Genomic DNA, 19,895 nt, shown 5'->3' with positions numbered 1-19,895 from the left:
TCACCATGCCTCAACCCTAGGAAAGCTGTGGGACATGTTGTAATACTGGGTAAAATGCTGATTTCAGCATCTCCACAAATTGGTGCAATTGTATGATTAAATCCTCCGTGAGTAGCTTAAACTGGATGTGACATACTTGTGCAACTATGTGGATTCATTTCCTAACATAATTCAGGTGATCACGAAGTCCAGGGGTTAATTTCACCATATTAAATTACTCTTGTATGGATTTATCCAGGAGTGATTAATTTTTTGGCTGGTGAGATTATGAATGAATAAATTAATAAATAATGAAGGACATTTTTAATAGGATGTAAAACTGAGTATTGCACCGCAGCTTAAAATTCTGAAAATTCGCTGTAATGTGCATAAAAACACAGTATAGCCACACTTTCATGTTCCTAAAATTAATGTTTTCCCACTTCTTACATTTTTTATTGGATATTTTGAATTCCCAGGATAATAATTTCCACCTGCTTTTGCATTATTATAATTATAAATTTCCTAACACTTACAGTTAACAAAACAATGTTAATGGAGATGAGGAAAAACATATAGTTGAAATATTCTAACACTTTAGATGGCAAGAAGCGATGTGAAGCTAGTTTGCAAACTTTCCACCTCTCTCTCATAGGTTGACTTACTTGGTATGCACAGCCAATCTTCTTCTCTGGATAGCCAGCCATGTCAATCTACAAAACATCTTCTCGAAAGAATAATGCTGATTAAGGGAATTTATCAGACTCTCTCTCTACTCTTGAAATAATTTGGTACTTGAAGAATACTTTTAGTTCAGTCATGGTATATTTCAATTTCCACAAAAAACAAATTTGCCATTTCTCATATAAATATTCGAACTCGTGCGAGTCAACCAAGTCGTCAAACATTATACTCTTTTAAGATACATTTACAACAGGGTTGGCTTAATAACCACCAGAAAATATTAACATGAATTAATTAAAAGTCTTATCTCATTTCTTCATTTGTTCTTAACAATCATCACAGTCACTAAACCAGCAAAGAATAGCACAGGCTCTTCCCTACACATACACTGAAACTCTATGGATCGTACAGCAGGTACTTGTAAGCTACTGCATCCACATTTTGTTCATGACTGTTTTTAGACCTGCACACAAAAATATGTAATGCGCAGTAGGTCGGATTCATGTTTCACACTTCTATTTAAAATATCGTGGATTCAAGACAGAGGAAGGCCAAGTGGTTTTAGAATTTACGTGGAAATTCTCAAAGCACTAAAATATGATGGTACTAGCAAGGCACTGTTTACAAATGTTATGCAGTAAACTTTCTTGTGCTCTAGGAGCACTAATTCTGAATTAGTAGAAGTTGTTAAAACATAGGAACAATTTGTGCCACTAATATTTTCTCTGCTAATACTGCCAACCTAACATTACTATATTTTGTGTAGTTTTGTGTGTAATTGCATTATTGAATGAAGTACTGGGATGGGCTACAAATTCAGTATTAATCAGAACATAAGAAAAGTTGGCAAAGATAAACAAGAGCTATGATAGAAGCTCTTCCAGATATTATACCAACTATCTTCAAACCATCATTGATGTGGCACCTTTTGTGAGCTAGGTATGAGCAATATGGGAATTGTTGGCACAATACTTTATAAGAAAATAATAATAATAATAATAGTGCATTAGCTTTGATTTGCAGGAAGATGTTATGAAGTGGTATAGGGCATATGATTTTTTTTTCAAAATATGTAGCATTTTTAACAGGGGTGATTAGGTTCTAAGCTAATAGCAAAGCTTAAACAATTGCAATTTATTTGTGACTCTCATACAGTTTTACCACTTATTTCAGAATATGTTCCAATTTTCAAGATGTTGGTTCGGACTGGACCTGACAGCATAGTTAAAATTCAACTGTACATTCTGCTCTGTATAGAATTACATTTCATTATGTATGTTGACACATATTTACGTATGTGTGTATATTTGTGTGTACATTTAATATCATTTGTATAATGTAAATCTGTCTTTGGGTCTACCATCTTATGTAATCAGTTAATATCACAGATTTCCACTTGCTACCCTGTATTACTCTTTTTTATCTCAAAAATAATCTTTTTAGCATATGATGCTTATTTGTAGTTAGATATACTTCTAGTCTACTGTTTGATGCCCTACATACATTGGTGTGCAAAACTTAAAAATGCCACTTCCAAGTAACATGAAACTCAGACTGTACAAAGAAACAATTGCTAAAGTACAGAAGGTACTGGGGAGAAATATGCACCAATAAAAACAGAAATGACACTTTTATTCAAACACAATAATTGCACTGAAGTCACCGCAATATGTTGCATAATGTTGCATGCCTTTGATCATGATATACTCACCAGTCAATATTACTGTGGCACTATTATCCTTCCCCATGTACATATTTTCAGAGGTGTGTGGCCCTCACTTCATTTTCATGGGTGACAACTCATAACCCCATCAATCTCCACAGATAGAGCAGCTCTTGGAATGAGATGGTATTCAGTGAATGGACTAGCCTGTCCATTCCTCCTACTTAAATCATGTCTAGTATGTGTGGGATGCATTGGCGAGATGTACTGCACCACATCCCATTGCACCAATGACCATCCAGCAGTTGTCATCTGTGCTGGTGGAGAAATGTAGCATCCTATCACAAGAACTCCTTACCAACAATGTGATTAGCATCAAAGCTTATTGCAACAGCATGCATTGCCATCAGTGGTGAATACACACCCTATTCAGAACTATTTCCTGCCTTTTATAATGTCCAGGGAACAACTGCAAATCATGGTGATTCCACTGTAATTATTGTCCTTGAATAAAAGTGTTATTTCTGTTTGTCTCATTGTGTATTCCCCCAGTTTCCCTCTGTACTATACAGTAACAGTTCTTCATAGGTATGGTCCACATTTCATTGAGGTATGTTACTTGGCAGTGACACATCATGAAAAAGTTATTTTCATTCCAAGGTTTTGCACACCAGTGTAAGTGTAAGTATATGTAACATACTTGTAGGTCTCACAATCACTCTTAGACGTCTTGTGAGGTAACAGGCGAGTTGTGGCACCCTGAAAATATTGTAAGTTCGGAGTTGACATCGCTGCTTGGCAAGCCGGGGCTCGTCAGCAACCGCTTGGTGCCAAACATTAGCCAGAGCAAGAGGGGTAGCCCCAGTGTGTGGTCCAGGCCGACCATATGGCTGGGAATTCCATGTTGATGCTGTGTTGAGGACTGTGCTTCATGTCGATGAAGGAGATTTGTATGCCAGGAGTTCAAAAGGCGGCAGTCTTTGTGAAACCATAATAGCAGACATTTCACAGTTCATGTAGGAACTAATAATAGCCAGAGGAATCATGATACCTTAAAAATAAACATGTACATTGCCATTATTTGCATGATGATTCTGATGCTGTAATCAGATTTTCAATATCTTTACTAGTTTAAAGTTTAGTATCTGACAGTAAATAATACAAGTAACACCCAGCAATGAATTTCCAAAATCTATATGGTTCATCCGATTTTGTCAATCAATGTGTTTTTAACAAGCTATTACTGTAAATCTAAATTGGTATGAAATACAGGCATGTAACTTGAATAGTACACGAGTTATTTGAGGTCAAAGTGGCCAATTACTATCGATCACGTCAGGCTATAGGTACTCCACAATTACATGAAAAAACTGTAACAGCATGCTTATACATATATTTACTCATTCATGTCTTTGTTTATATCCGATATATACTATTCATGAAGAAATTGGTCAAATATTTATTGTGTTTCTAGAAAGCACAGAGGCATTAGGCTACTGGCCTACTTTTGTTTCTATTCCTTTGATATATGTTTATGTATTTAATAATGTGCGTTAGAGCATGTTTATGGTCCAGCCATAAGAATATTTATTTAATTTCAAGTTATTTAAAGGTAAATCCAGTATTTTGTATGTGTTTCAATATGTTTGTGAGTGCGCGTTGGCTTGGAGACATGGCGGGAGTGCTCTAGAAAATCACAGCACTCATTACTACGTAGGTGACTACCCAAGTAAGTGGAGAGACTAGATGGAAGTGGGGGAGTGCTGGATGGGAAGGTGCAACAGACTGTCACAGGAAATACTTGGAGAGTGTTGGGCAGTTTTTGTGTGGTCACGGTATATAGAAATATTTCGTAGTGCCGACTTGTGCACCAGTGAGATTTCTGTGCCTTCTGCAGTGAAGACATAGTATGCATTTAGAAGTGAATATCTCATGAGCTATGTTGTTGTTCATAACTAATTATATGAAGTAGGAATCTATTGTTTCCCTGTTATTCAACTTTTATTTTATTTAATTGCTGGATCATCGACACCAGTAAGTGTTTTGCAGTAACAAACGGCATTCTTAAAGGTACTTCTGCTATCGCACTCATCATTTAAACTCATTAAAAGTAGTATCTGCAGGTTTTATTTAATTGCAATCTTTCATTTATAAATTTCTATGTTACATTCAAAATTCGCAATTGCTGAGTGATAGGAACTTTCGACCATTTGATTCATGTGTATATTCATATTGTATACTGTAGACTCAGCAGTGTTTGGCTTGTAATGCGGCAACTATGTATCCCAGTGACGAGACAACAAACCCAGCCAAAACTTTTGATATTCCAACTCTGAGTCTGATGGTACATAGTTGAGGGTCACACATTTTTTTGAAAGCCTGCAACTGGGGGCTCATCCGGGATTTGTGTCCTGCAAACTGGTAATTCCTTTGCTCTCTGTTATTCAGCATACTATTCAAAGTGTAAAAAACTTTGCAAAACCAGTAGAGATTTCTGTAGAGTGAACCTCTCACAAAACACAGTTTGAGATGTTTTTTTTTCCACAAGTAGGTTTCTAGAAATAGTGAAATTATGCAGTAATTTTCACAACTAACACATGCTATCGATAGAGGTCCTAATCTATTATGTTAAAGGCAATTAGCATGGGGGGCTCAGACCCTAAATAAGTTGAGTGCAGGGAATGGTAGCAGTTAGCACATTTAATGGACAGCAGTATTGGAGATGGTTGGAACACGCGCTAACTGGCAACAGCTACAGTTACATCAGGCAACTTCTCCAGTGGCGGACGCAGATCAACAGCAGTTTCTTCAAGTACTCCAGGGCAGTCTTCAATGTCAACTTCCACTACAACCTATGGAATCACCATGGCAGAGTGAATCATCTCAGATCAGATAGGTTCCTGCACAAATAGTGAGATAGTGTTTAACTCTAAAGTTCAAGCTCCAATTATACATCTCATGAATATAAAACAGTCACCTAGTATGTGTAATTCTGAAAATGGAAGTGAGTCGGTTAGTCCGAAATCAGAGCATGGAAGTGTAACTAGTAGGAATTCAAGCAAGGGGACTGAATGTGTGGGAAATATGATGTCTCAGCTAATGCAGATAATCCAGAGAGTAGGAAATAATATGAATACAACAACAAATAATATCAGTACAATTTGAACAAATATGGGTACACTGCAAACAGATATGGGCACATTGCAAACAGTTATAGATACAAATCAGACTGATATGGATACAATGCGAACTGAAATAGGTTTCGCTATGAAAGAGGTAATTGAAAAAATTATGGGTAACCTTGAAAAAGCAATTGATAATAAATTAAAATGTGTCCGAGTGGTTATAAGGAAAGTTACAGATGAAGTAGTAACAGTAAAATCTAAAATCAAATCAGTGGAAAAAGATATTGGGGAAAAAATGGGTAAGATACAGACGGAACTTGGGGGCAAGGTAAGTGACTGTATAAAAGTGCAAGATGCTCATAAAGGCAATATAAACATAGCAGATAGTGACATTGTCAATCATGTAGATGAAGGGGCAAAAGACATGGGCAAAAGTTAAGATAAAATAGAGTCCAGTATTACTAGTGAAAATGAATTTAAAAACAAATGCAACAGATAAAAACTGATTTAAGTTTGTTAGCCTCACAATAGGCTATGCTGGTTATAAATACCTCTGGGGCACATACCGGATCTGTGAAATGTTTGACAGATGTCGGAAGATATAGCCCAGTAAATTTCTTGGCTGTGTGTAGGGATAATTTTGTTCACGGCATGTTGGACAAAGCAAAACTAAAAAATGTTAAATGGCATCCGGAGAGAGACCCACAGTCTTGGGCAAATGTTAAATGCAGTTCATGCGAATTGCACAAAGAGTTTGAAAAGTGTTTTTTGAATTAATTTTGGAGCAAGGCAAAACAGATGTGGATCCAAAATGAATTTTTAAATGGGCCAATTTACAGGTAGGGTAATGGGACGATGAGAGATTTTTGCAAGCGTGAACTTGGCAAGCTTATGCATGTGAAACATATGTTGGTGGTTTTAACAGAAATCACCACATTAAAGAGGCAATTACCCAAAAATTTGCAGTGGGATCTTGTCCATAGTCCATTTGATTCCATGGTCAAATTTCTAGAATTTGTAGAAAAATTAGAGGGGGCTTTTAAGTTCAAACCTCAGAGCAAACCAAGTGGTAGTTATCAAAATGGGAATCCAAATAATCATCACCTAAATAATAATCATGAGAGAAATCAAAGGAATTCTCAGGGAGATAGTAGCTGGAATGAGCAGAAAAGTTGGAAAACAAAGAGGAGTGATGACTTCTGTGAATGGGGCCACAGTAAAGAACGCAGATTTGATGGGGGAAATTCATGTAAAGTGCTATCATGTAACAACTTGTTGGGAAACTGATGTTTGCCACACCTCAGATCCACGGATGGTGATTAATAGGAGATGAAAAGGACTGGAGATAATGATAATGGTAGAAATGTTGATAGGTTTCGAGAAAGGGAACAAATATGTAATATGGAGTATGTTAAAGAGGAAGGCTATATTGGTGGCTCTTTCAATAAAAGCAGGCGCGAATAGCGGACGCATAGATTTGGGAGAGGTTTAAGTAAAAATAATGGGAATAAATTTGTGGGGAATGATGTAAGTTATTGTTATATCCTAGCCAGTAATGCCACCCGAGCCCGCTGCCAAAAGGTTGGCAGCATCAAAGTCCGGACGCCGTCCGCATAAGCAGCGCCAGCGAGACAGGAAATCGCCGCAAGTCTGCGCGCGCCACCGCTGGCTTCTGGCTTCTTAAGCGCTGGAGTCGCGAGCGCTATGACAGTTCTGTATTCGCCGCTCAGTTGTATACTCACCACCGAATTGTGTACTTGCTAGTCAGTTGTGTGTTCATCGCAGCAGAGTTGTTGTTTGTCATCAGCCGACGCTGACCTAGCCGCTCCGACTCGAACTAGACAGATTTCTGTAGACACGGAGTTCACTACTGTGTTTCTGTATCTTCATTAATAAAGATAAGTACCTACTTTTATTTAATCAGAGTGTTTGGGTTTTCATCTTTCTGTTCACTGTTCCAGCGGACCAGTCAGCCCGCTATTAAAAGTGTGGCGGTGACTTCGTAACCCGTTTCTACAGCGAACTGTTTGTCGCTACGAACGCCGCCACAAAACTGGCGACAAGGGCTTCCGAACTCGTGTGCAGGGCTGGTTCCACTTGTTTCTGGTTATACTAATTATAGCGATAAAATTTTGGGGGCTGGTTTAATTTGTGTTCACTATGTCTGCCGAATTACAACAGTTGATCTTGTTACAAAGTCAGCAAATACAAAGTCTGGTGGAAGCAATTGCCAAACAAGCAGATAATCCTCCAACACAAAAGGAACAAGCACAGGCAGCACCACCTTTCCGTGCTTTTGATGCATCAAGAGAAGAATGGCGAGAAAATTTCGCGCAGTTGCAGGCGCACATGACAGTCTACAAAATCACGGGTACTGAGCGGCATCTTTATTTAATTTCCACTGCAGGCGTGGAAGTCTATCGACTACTTTGTAAGTTGTTCCCGGAATCCAAGCCAGAAGCTTTAGACTATGACATTGTTGTTAACAAGCTTGCTGAGTATTTCGAGTCGCGAGTTCATGTGGCAGCAGCCAGATTCAAGTTCTTCAGATTAAAGAAACTGCCACATCAATCTAATAAACAGTGGTTAACAGATTTACGGGGCCTCACCCGTCAGTGCCGATTTAATTGTGTGCGTGTGGAGCTTCCTACAGTGATGTCATGTTATGAGACGCTATTACTCAAAACATTGCAGATTCTCGTATTCGTGCTGCTATCTTAAAGTTGCCTGACCCGTCATTAGAGACTGTGATGAACATCATTGAAGCCCAAGATACTTTTGACTATGCTGAGTGTGAGTTAGATCAGCCATGTATTTCTCAAATTGCCTGTGCTAAGCAAGTTCTGTCATGCCCGCGGCCCCACAGGCAGAGTCAGACTGTAAACACTAGCCGGCCACATCATGTTAAACACATTCGTCAGCCGCGTGTGCAAAATGATGGAGTTAAGTCTTGCCCTAAGTGTGTTCTTGCTCATCCTCGTGACCGTTGCCCGTTAAGAAACGCGGTTTGTCACTTTTGTCAAAGGAAAGGACACATCCAGACTGTTTGTTTGCATAAACGCAAGAACGATTCTAGTGCTGTCCAGCCCATGGATATTCATGTTCTTCAAAGTCAGCCCGCCCAGAAGGTCGCGTTTAAAGACTCTTCCACGGTTTGTGTGGGTAATAAACTTGTTCGCAATAAGCCACCCACCCAGCCCTCTGCTATGCGACCCAAGCGTAATTCAAACGCTGTAAAAAGTAATGTACAGACTGTAAGTGAAGCGGGAGTTGTTGTTCCACCCGCCCAACCCATGAGTTGTCGTAAGCAGCGAACACGTGCTAAACGCCCTGATTTTGTGTCTTCCGCCTCCACTGCACCGATCCAGAGACAGTGTAATAAACTATTTGTGAAGCTACACATCCAGGATAAGACCTTCAATTTTCAATTAGACACTGGTGCGTCTGTGACTCTCATAAATAGTGCTACATATGCGGCTATCGGCCGCCCTAAAATTTCAGCGGCAAAACATTCTTTGGCTACTTATAGTGGAGAACAAATTCCTGTGTTAGGTGTATGTAGTGTGCCAGCCACATTCCGTGGCAATACAAAAACAGTTTCATTCACAGTGCTCCGCGCTACAGACAGTGTAAACATTTTCAGATTAGACTGTTTTGACTTGTTTGGCCTGTCTATCCAAGACAGTGTGTTGCAAATTAATTCTGTTGTTGTTCCTCAAGACAGCATAACCGATTTGTGTAAACAATACAGTGACATATTTAAAGACGAATTAGGTTGTGCTGCGAACTTTGCCGCTCATATTACGTTAAAAGATAATGCTCAGCCTCGATTTTTTCATGCTCGTCCAGTGCCTCACGCCCTCCGGGCACCTGTAGAAGATGAACTTCGTCGTTGGCAAAACAACGGTGTTATTCAACCCGTTTCAGCGAGCCAGTGGGCTTCTCCCTTAGTTATTATAAAGAAACCGTCTGGCAAGTTACGTTTGTGTGCTGATTTTAAGTCGACAGTTAATCCTCAGACTGTCATTGATTCTTTTCCTTTGCCTAGACCGGACGAGCTGATGGATTAGTTAGGGGAAGCTCGTTTCTTTTCCAAAATTGATCTCCGTGAAGCATATTTGCAATTGCCCCTCGACGAGCAATCACAACAGTATTTTGTCATAAACACATCGTTGGGGTTGTTCCGTTTTCTGCGTTTGCCTTTTGGTTGTGCGTCAGCTCCAGCTGTTTTTCAGCGTTTTTTGTCACAACTTCTGGCTAATGTGCCATCGTGTTGCAACTATTTAGACGATATTGTTGTGTCCGGTCAGACGCCTGCTGAACATTTCCGTAATTTGGAGTGTTTGTTTACAGTGTTGTCTCAGGGAGGCCTACGTTGCAACATCGATAAATGTTCATTTTTCCTTACGGAGATGGAGTATCTGGGACATGTTATTAATGCTCTAGGCATTCATCCCTCCCAGTCACATTTAGCAGCTATTCGTGATTTGCCCGCCCCTCGCGATTGCCAATCAGCCTTTCAGCAGCTTAAAGAGGCTTTATTGAATGATCGTTGTCTGGTCCATTACGACCCTCACAAGCCTCTGGTGTTAGCTTGTGATGCCTCTTCTTTCGGCCTCGGTGCTGTGTTGTCTCACCGAGTCGGTAACACCGAACGTCCTATTGCGTTCGCATCTAAATTGCTAAACAAAGCTCAGTGTAATTAAAGCCAATTGGACAAGGAAGCGTTGGCTATTGTGTTCGGTGTCACAAAATTCCATCACTACCTCTATGGTAGACCATTCTATTTAGTAACAGTTCCTCAGCGGACAGCTCAGAGACTACAACATTGGGCTCTTTTGTTATCACAATACCAGTATGAGATACTGTATCGCCCTACAGCTCAGCATGCAAATGCTGACGCGCTTTCTAGATTGCCGATTGCTGCAGATGATGTCTTCGATTCCTCTGACGACTCTTGCCATCATATTGACGCCGATGAGCATCAATCCCTCCGGGATTTTCCGATTGATTATCGTCAGGTGGCACGTGAGACAGCTACGGATCCTCATCTGAGTTTACTATTACGTTTTGTTCAACGTGGTTGGCCGTCCAAGGCAAAGGACATATCGGATCCTGTGGTTTGTCGCTATTATCCGCAATGTCATCTGTTGTCTGTTTCGCACGGAGTTTTGCTGTTACGCACCGAGAATGACCAGCTTCGTGTAGTGGTTCCCCAAGTGCTCCAATCCAAGGTCCACGACTTGTTGTATCAAGGTCATTGGGGAGTGGTCCGCACCAAGCGGCTTGCCGCCGTCATTGTACATGGATCGGCATTGATAAGCAGATTACGCAGATGTCTACAGATTGTTCGACGTGTGCCGGACACCAAGCTGCTCCGCCTCAACACTATTTTGAGTGGGCACGCCCTGCTGGTCCCTGGCAGCGGGTACATATTGATTTCGCTGGTCCATATTGGAATTCTCGTTGGCTCATCGTGATAGATGCATTTAGTAATTTTCCGTTTGTTGTGCCCATGCAGTCTACAACGTCTGCACAAACTATACAGGCGTTGACTTCAATTTTTTGTATTGAGGGTCTTCCAGAAGTTTTAGTGTCTGACAATGGTCCACAATTTACCTCTGCTGAATTTGAAAGTTTTTGTTCTGCCAATGGCATTCGCCATGTTCTTACTCCGCCGTCCCACCCTCAATCGAATGGTGCAGCGGAACGTTTTGTACGCACATTCAAGGATCATATGGACCGCCTTCGTGCTACGCACTCTCGTCAGCAGGCCCTCATCACGTTCCTGTCGTCGTACCGGACCACGCCACGCGACGGCCCTTCGCCTGCGGAGCTTCTCCACGGCCGTCGTCATCGCACCCTACTACGGTTGTTGCACCCCCCGGATCGACCCGCCGCTTCTGAGCATCGCACGCGTTTTCAGCGCAACGACGTCGTTTTTTTCAGAGTTTATCACAGTCGCCGTCGTTGGGAACGTGGTACCGTGATAAGTGTCCAGGGTTGCGGTTTTTATACTGTTCAAGGTGCTACTGGGGTGCACAGGAGGCATCAGAACCAGTTGCGCCGCGCTGGCCGCCCGGATTCTGCCGCTCGTTCTTTGTCCACAGATTTGGTCCACGGCGGGTTCCAGCCGCGCCTTCCAACTTTGCTACCGCCCCCAGGGCAGCAGCAGCAGCCGTCGCCGCTACCATGCCGACAGCCCGTCCCGTTGATGCCTCCCGCGCAGCTTCATCTGGGAGCGCCCCAGGTGGTCGCTCCGGCGCCTGCGGTCCCTCTTCAGTCGCCACCGCCTTCGGAGCTGATGGACGTCGACCCCTTAGCCGGGCCGCCTTCCCAAGTGGTGGCTGTGCAGCCTGTCCTGCAGCCGCTTTCCTTGGGCACCCCCAAGGAGTCTGACACCGCAGCACCTTGTCCGGCGCCCACTCAGCAGCCGTCGACGCAGCGTCAGGAGACGCTGCCTCTCTTCGTGGGTCCCGACGCCCCATCGCGTCCAGTACCAGAAGCTGCGCCCATGGTCACAGGCGTGCACCCTGACCTCGGTTTTCAGTCGGTGTTTCCCGAGGCCCCGCGCAGCCAATGCTGGGGTGCGGACCGGGGACTGCCACCGACAACAGTCTCCGCCCCGGTCTCTTCTGCTACGCCTGCGGCCAGATCCCTCCCCCGCCGTCGACGCTTGCCACGTCATTATTCAACGACGGTGCGGCGATTTGGGGGGGAGGAGTGTTATATCCTAGCCAGTAATGCCACCCGAGCCCGCTGCCAAAAGGTTGGCAGCATCAAAGTCCGGACGCCGTCCGCATAAGCAGCGCCAGCGAGACAGGAAATCGCCGCAAGTCTGCGCGCGCCACCGCTGGCTTCTGGCTTCTTAAGCGCTGGAGTCGCGAGCGCTAGGACAGTTCTGTATTTGAAGCTCAGTTGTATACTCGCCACCGAATTGTGTACTTGCTAGTCAGTTGTGTGTTCATCGCAGCAGAGTTGTTGCTTGTCGTCAGCCGACGCTGACCTAGCCGCTCCGACTCGAACTAGACAGATTTCTGTAGATACGGAGTTCACTACTGTGTTTCTGTATCTTCGTTAATAAAGATAAGTACCGACTTTTATTTAATCAGAGTGTTTGGGTTTTCATCTTTCTGTTCACTGTTCCAGCGGACCGGTCGGCCCGCTATTAAAAGTGTGGCGGTGACTTCGTAAGCCGTTTCTACAGCGAATTGTTTGTCGCTACGAACGCCGCCACAAAAGTTGTGAATGTCTAATGAATGAATGTGTGAATAGTGATGAATGGAGAGATTCAGTGGTTCAAAAAGAAGTTAAAGAGGAGATGAATTTTGTGAAAGCAAATTGTGTGGAAAGTTCTGAAGCGGTATTAGCAAATAGTAGCAACTGCAGCAAGGAAGGTGGTGTAGCAGCAAGTATTTGTGAGTCAGCAAAAAGTGACGATATTACTGAAGGCGGCATAGTTTTGGACTCGCCAGTTGCAAGTGAGGGTGATTGTGTTTCAGCAGAAAGTGTCAATGTTACCAAGGGAGGCTTAGCATTGGTCTCACCAGCAATTGAAGTTAAAAATTTATTGGTGGAGGTAGTGATTTCTGTTTAAGGTAACAGAGTAATCATAATTTATGTAATGATGTAAAACCTACTAGTATTAATACTTCAGAGGAAGGAATTTACGCGTTTCTAGTGTCTGTGTGTGTGTGTGTGTGTGTGTGTGTGTGTGTGTGTGTGTGTGTGTGTGTGTGTGTGGTGAAAAAAATTATGGGTAACCTTGAAAAAGCAATTGATAATAAATTAAAATGTGTCCAAGTGGATATGGGGAAAGTTACAGATGAAGTAGTAACAGTAAAATCTAAAATCGAATCAGTGGAAAAAGATATTATGGAAAAAATGAGTAAGATACAGACGGAACTTGGGGGCAAGGTAAGTGACTGTATAAAAGTGCAAGATGCTCATAAAGGCAATATAAACTTAGCAGTTAGTGACATTGCAAATCATGTAGGTGAAAGGGTGAAAGACATGGGCAAAAATTAAGCTAAAATAGAGTCCAGTATTACTAGTGAAAATGAATTTAAAAAACAAATGCAACAGATAAAAACTGATTTAAATTTATTAGCCTTCCAACAGGCCACACCGGTTATAAATGTCCCTGGGGCAAATACCGGATCTGTGAAATGGTGAAATGAAACTTATTGATGAATGTGTGGATCTAAAACGTTTGTCAGAGTATGAATGTGAGAAAGTATGTAAAGTAAGATCTGTGGTTAATCTGGATGAAAAGTGTGTAGAAGTGGTAGTGTGAGCTAATTTTTGTCCAATCACAGAGGAAGTCCCAAAATTGTACAACAAGGTAGCAGCAACTTGTGTAATGTAGCGGTGGAGGATAAAGTTGTGTACGATTCATGTAATGTTAATTTGTCGATGGAGGAAAGTAAGGTTTCTGATGTGAAATTTTGTAATGATTTAAATGGTGTATCAGCAGATAAGGTTGCTGAGATGAATATCTATGGTGATGATGGCTTAGGCATTGATGTATTATTTCAGAAAGATTTCAGAAAGATTTAACAGTGAGTTGATGTGTAATTTTGTTGAATTTGCAAGTGTCGATATTTTGCAGGGTAAAAACAGTAAAGTTGTGCATGTGGTGGGTAGTGAATTGGCGAAAGGTGTGGAAGAACTAACAGAAAATTTAGAGAGGGCTGAAGTAAATAGTGTAGATGGGGGCAGTTTGTGTAATGGAGTTCGTAGGAATTGGTATGTGAAGTAGGAGTGTGATTTTAATGTGACAGAGTGGCATTGGTAAGGTAAAATGTTACAGTCGTTACTGCCGCATATGTGGAAATGAGAGAAGTTTAAAATTGCTAGAGGTTTAGAAAATGGAAGGAATTAATTTGGGGCGAAGAAAATATTAAAAAATTATTTTGGGATGAACATGAGATTGAGGTATGGATAGAATAGGATGTGTGTGCGCTAGAATTGGAAGAGAAGGGACAAGAGTAGAAAATTATTTATTAAGGGAGAAATATTTAGAATGAAAGGAAATGGTAAATGTACAGCCAGTTATTGAATTTAAAGTTCGCAAAGAAATGGTAGATGCACTTCTGGATTCAGGTAGTAATGTGTCAGCAGTGTTGGAGTGTTTTATGAACATGATCAAAAATAGGAAACAATGAATCCTCCCAGTCACTAGCGCTCAGATTAAAATGGCAGTTGTTGGTACGAGTAAGCTAATAAGACAACAAATACTAAAATTTAAAAGACTTTTAACAGGTGAAAATCAGATTGGTCATGTCATAGTTGCTGAGGGTTGGAGTGAGGGAGTCGATATGCATAACAGAATTAAGGAAGTGATTGATGCAGTCAAAGGTATATCAGAAGAGTGAAAGAAAGAGTTGTTGTATGGCTATGAGGATGTATTTTCAGATCGATCTTGTAAAGTTACAGACTTTGAGTACTCTATAAAAGTGAAACCTCATGAACCAATAAAGTGCAAACCGTATGTAATACCTATAGCTGATCAGGATGCCATCAGAGTTCAATTAAAACAAATGTTGGATTGGGGTATAGTCGAACAATGTAGGAGTGATTACTGCAATCCAATCATTATTGTTAAAAAATGTGATAACTCAGTCGGAATTGTATTAGGTGTTAGAAAAATAAATAAAGGAATTTTCAATATCTTTACTAGTTTAAAGTTTGGTATCTGACTGTAAATAATGCAAGTAGCACCCAGAAACGAATTTCCAAAATCTATATGGTTCATCCGATTTCGTCAATCAATGTGTTTTTAACAAGCTATTACTGTAAACCTAAATTGGTATGAAATACAGGCATTTAACTTGAATAGTACACGAGTTATTTGAGGTCAAAGTGGCCAATCACTATCGATCACGTCAGGCCATAGTTAAATGAAGAAACTGTAACAGCATGCTTATAAATATATTTACTCATCCATGTCTTTGTTTATATCCAATATATACTATTCATGAAGAAATTGGTCAAATATTTACTGTGTTTTAGAAAGCACAGAGGCATTAGGCTACTGGCCTACTTTTGTTTCTATTCCTTTGATATATGTTTATGTATTTAATAATGTGTGTTAGAGCATGTTTATGGTCAAGCCACAGGAATATAGATTTAATTTCAAGTTATTTAAAGGTAAATCCATTATTTCATATGTCAGGATCACTCTAGAAAATCACAGCACTCGTTTCTACATTAGGCCACTACCGAAGTCAGTGGAGAGACTTAATCAGAGTGGGGGATTGCTGGGCGGGAAGGCATGCCAGGCAGTCACAGGAAATACGAGGGCGGTTCAGAAAGTAACCTCCGATTGGTCACAGTGCGGGTTGTGGGGGGAGTAGCGACGCCATCTGTGTGTTCACGCACTCAACAGGTCAGTCGGCATCAAGCCGTGGTCGAGTGAACGTCGTTCCTGCGCTAGTTTAGTTTTTGTGGCAGTTTGAAATGTGTGCTGCAATAGAAAACCCCGCCAAATGTGAAGTGCGTGCTGTCATAAGGTTTTTTACAGCCAAAGGATATTCTGCAGCAGCTATTCATCGTGAGCTTTGTGCTGTGTACGGACCAAGAGTTATGAGTGAAGGAGTTGTCCGTGTATGGGTACGTTTATTTAAAAGTGGACGAGAAAACGTTCATGATGAAGAGAGGAGTGGTAGACCATCATTGGTGACTGACGAACTCGTTCAGACAGTTGATGCAAAAGTTCGTGAAAATCGACGTTTCTCAATGTCGGAGTTGTCTACTGGTTTTCCACAGATTTCTAAGACTCTCTTGTACGAGATAGTGACAGCAAGATTGGGTTACCGTAAGTTCTGTGCACGATGGGTGCCCAAAATTCTTACCGACCACCACAAAACTCAAAGAATGGCCTCTGCATTAGACTTTCTGTCACGTTATGAGGACGAAGGAGAACCATTGTTAAACAGAATCGTGACCGGTGACGAAACCTGGATTAAGTACGTGAACCCTGAGACAAAAGAACAATCAAAGATGTGGGCACATTCAAATTCGCCTACCAAACCAAGAAAAGCCTCACAAGATTTTTCTGCCAGAAAACCGATGGCAACGGTGTTTTGGGATGCCAAAGGGGTGTTGTTGGTTGAATTCATGGAACGTGGTATGACCATTAATCAAGACGTGTACTGTGAAACAATAAAAAAGTTACGACGGGCTATACAGAACAAACGCCGTGGTATGCTGACTTCCGGTATCGTTTTTTGCACGATAACGCCCGTCCTCACTCTGCTCGCAGAACAACAGCCCTTCTTGAGTCCTTCAAGTGGGATGTTATCAACCATCCACCTTACAGCCCAGACCTGGCGCCAAGTGATTATCACCTCTTCATGCATTTGAAGAAATGGCTCGGGTCAAAGCGGTTTGATGACGACGAAGAGCTCAAAGATGCGGTCACAGGCTGGCTCCAGGCAAAGGCGGGTGATTTTTATGCAGAAGGAATTTCAAAGCTTGTGAAGAGATATGATAAGTGCCTCAATCGCTATGGAGACTATGTAGAAAAATAGTGCAAAGATGTAGTTGTAAGATGTATATATTAAAATATTTTTATTTAACTTGGTGTATTTTTTTAAATCAACCGGAGGTTACTTTCTGAATGGCCCTCGTATTTGGAGATTGTTGGGCAGGTTTTGCATGGTCGCGGGAGACACCAATAAGTGTTTTGCAGTAATAAATGGCATTCTTAAAGGTACTTCTGCTATTGTACTCATCATTTAAACACGTTAAAAATAGTACCTGCAGATTTTATTTAATTGCAATCTTTCATTTATAAATTTCTATGTTACATTCAAAATTCGCAATTGCCAAGTGATAGGAAACTTCAACCATTTGATTCATATGTGTATTCATATTGTATACTGTACAATCAGCAGTATTTGGCATGTAAGGCAGGAACTACATATCCCAGCCCTCAGACAACGAAACCAGCCAAAACTTTTAATAGTTAAACTCTGAGTCTGAGGGTACGTAGTTGAGGGCCACATTTTTTTGAAAGCCCACAGTCTGTTACATTATTCATTAAGTCGTCAAGACTTTTAAATGTGTTTATGAAATAAGAATCAGGTAGAAAAAAGTCATGATTGAAACTATAATGAACTATAGTTCCATATTTTTTTTGTTAGTAATTATGAACTGCCAATGTGCTCATAAAATGTAAAACTTATGTATAGGCTGAAAATGTAATTTCCCACTAGTACCATTTTCCCAGAAAAATGTGAAAGAAGGGCTTCATTCTATTCTCAACTTTCTATAGCTCATAATGTCTAAATCATATATCTGTCACAAAAATACATTAAAGAATATCACTTTGGTGACAACTACAAGATTATTTCCAAATAATAAAACTGAGAGGTGCCAATGTTTAGTGTATTACCAAGTGCAAGTGATAAAATGGCACCACTAGGACGGGCAGCTTCGCCATCCACTGGCTCCACAATGATATCAGTATCATCTGGTCCCTCTGACCTCAGTGGCTGAGAAGGAGAGACAGGATGCCTGGTATGTGAACTATTTTTGCTGTGCTCACTGTGACTTGCTTTCATACCTGCAATATCAAACACACTCTTGAGAAAGTGTAAACATAAAATGAAGAATGAAAACAAAACTCTAACAGGAACAAGTACAGGAAATCAAGTTGCAAACATTATAAAATATGAATATCTTAAACTCAGATGCTTGCCTTTTGCAACCAGTGCAAAATAAATTGATCCATCTGGGTATTTCTCATGGACTGATTCAAAATTTTAATTAATTTTATTGTAATAATGAGAAACCATGGATGGATCACAAACAATGGAATGAGTAAACACAACAACTTTTCATATAGTGGAAGTGCTCAGCAATGGAAAATGACATTAAAAATTTAAAAAAATTGCAGCTCGTACCCTTATCTTTTACTAAAATAAGTGAAACAACTAAATTAGCATTCCATCTTGTATAGGTCAAACTAGTAGTTGCATTTGATTTAATTTAATTCATACATTTGAAAATTGTCAAATTCTTTAAGTCAGTAATATTACTTAATTACATACCAGAATCCCTGTGTAGTGAAGGTTCTTGTGTGGTATAAACTACAATATCAACTGATTCATAATTCTTTCTGCTTTGTGAGTTTTCAGGTGGGCTGTTAATAATTTTGCCTTCTACTTGTCCTGGTGGTAATCTGTGGTGTTGCCGTTGTAAGTGTTGTTGCTGTGGTTGTTGATGCTTAACCTGAACAAATATAAAGTCTGCATGAATGCTTAATCTGATAGTCTGCATGAATGCTTAATCTGATATAATGTCTTTTTATAATTCTCTTAAAGAAAATAATATCCACAGTTATATGATCAGATACTTTTTTGCCAAGTTATTGATTTCCATAGTGACAGATAACACAGAAACAATATCTCAATATTTGGAAACTTTACTATGAACGGTACTGTCCAAAATGTAAACATACTAATAAATAACAGATTTTTCCTGAAAAGAATGTTAGGATGGTTGCAGAACAAAGTGAAGCCTGATTAGGAGACATTTGATACACCACAGTGAGAAAACACATAATTAGTAATGTTTTGATACATATGACACACATTTATGAAGAAACATATAAAAACTAGAAACTTTGTGCTATGCTCTCTATGAGATCATTTGAGAAAACAATTGCTTGTCACTCCTATTCCAGAGAAAATTTTTTACAGAGGTTGTGATGTAATTAACCAATTGACCTTTAAACAATATAATGATAATTAAATTCAGTATTGTAATAAATCATTCACATGAGACCCCTTTCCCCTTTCAAGAATATTGTTAATAACAGATTAATTAACGATAATTAAAACTGCAATGAACAGGATTTTGGTTTTTCAATTGCTGAACTAAATGAAGAGAGGGTTTTTTTTTTTTTTTTTTTTTTTTTTTTTTTTTTTTTTTTTTTTTTTTTTTTTTTTTTTTTTTTAAAGCATTCTACAACATTATTAATTTGGTTCAAAATTAAGAAAAGTATTTCACATTAAATTGCATAATTTCTGTTTCATGAAAGAAAACTCTGATAGTTTAGCTAAAATTCACTGCGGAACTAGAGGTAAAAATATTTTTGATGTTGTAATAAGCTTTAGAGTAAAATGACACTGTGATGCCTGTGTCTTGCACCAAGCTTTGTTGCATGTATTTGTTAGGTGTAAGCTCAATTCAAAATTTGTGCATTACCTGTTAGAATAGTCTGTGCTTTTATAATATGAGTGTTCAAGACAGTAAGGTACATGGGTACCAAGTTTGATTGAAATTGGTCCAGTGGTTTAGGAGGAGATGTGGAACACACACACACACACACACACACACACACACACACACACACACACACACACACTTTTTTTTTGTAATATGTATTGATTAACTATAATCTCGAAAAAGCTTCCAGAAACCAGTAACTTTGA

General features: G+C 40.2%; 1 protein-coding gene across 2 annotated transcripts in view; it reads right to left on the bottom strand.

Moving 5' to 3' along the window:
* LOC126416788 (YLP motif-containing protein 1) overlaps nt 1-19,895 on the bottom strand; it is a 661,447-nt gene that overhangs the window by 18,388 nt on the left and 623,164 nt on the right. For both annotated transcript variants that reach the window (XM_050084654.1, XM_050084655.1), the window contains exons 10-11: nt 18,510-18,690; nt 17,852-18,022 (exon numbers count right to left, since the gene is read on the bottom strand). In XM_050084654.1, the coding sequence (XP_049940611.1) occupies nt 17,852-18,022; nt 18,510-18,690 (352 nt within the window). The remainder of the gene's footprint in view (nt 1-17,851; nt 18,023-18,509; nt 18,691-19,895) is intronic.

The sequence above is a fragment of the Schistocerca serialis genome, chromosome 8, assembly GCF_023864345.2.
Source record: "Schistocerca serialis cubense isolate TAMUIC-IGC-003099 chromosome 8, iqSchSeri2.2, whole genome shotgun sequence".
NCBI classification, from domain to species: Eukaryota; Metazoa; Arthropoda; class Insecta; order Orthoptera; family Acrididae; genus Schistocerca; species Schistocerca serialis.
Note: the sequence above shows the minus strand (reverse complement) of the source record. Positions and strands in the feature narration are given on the sequence as shown.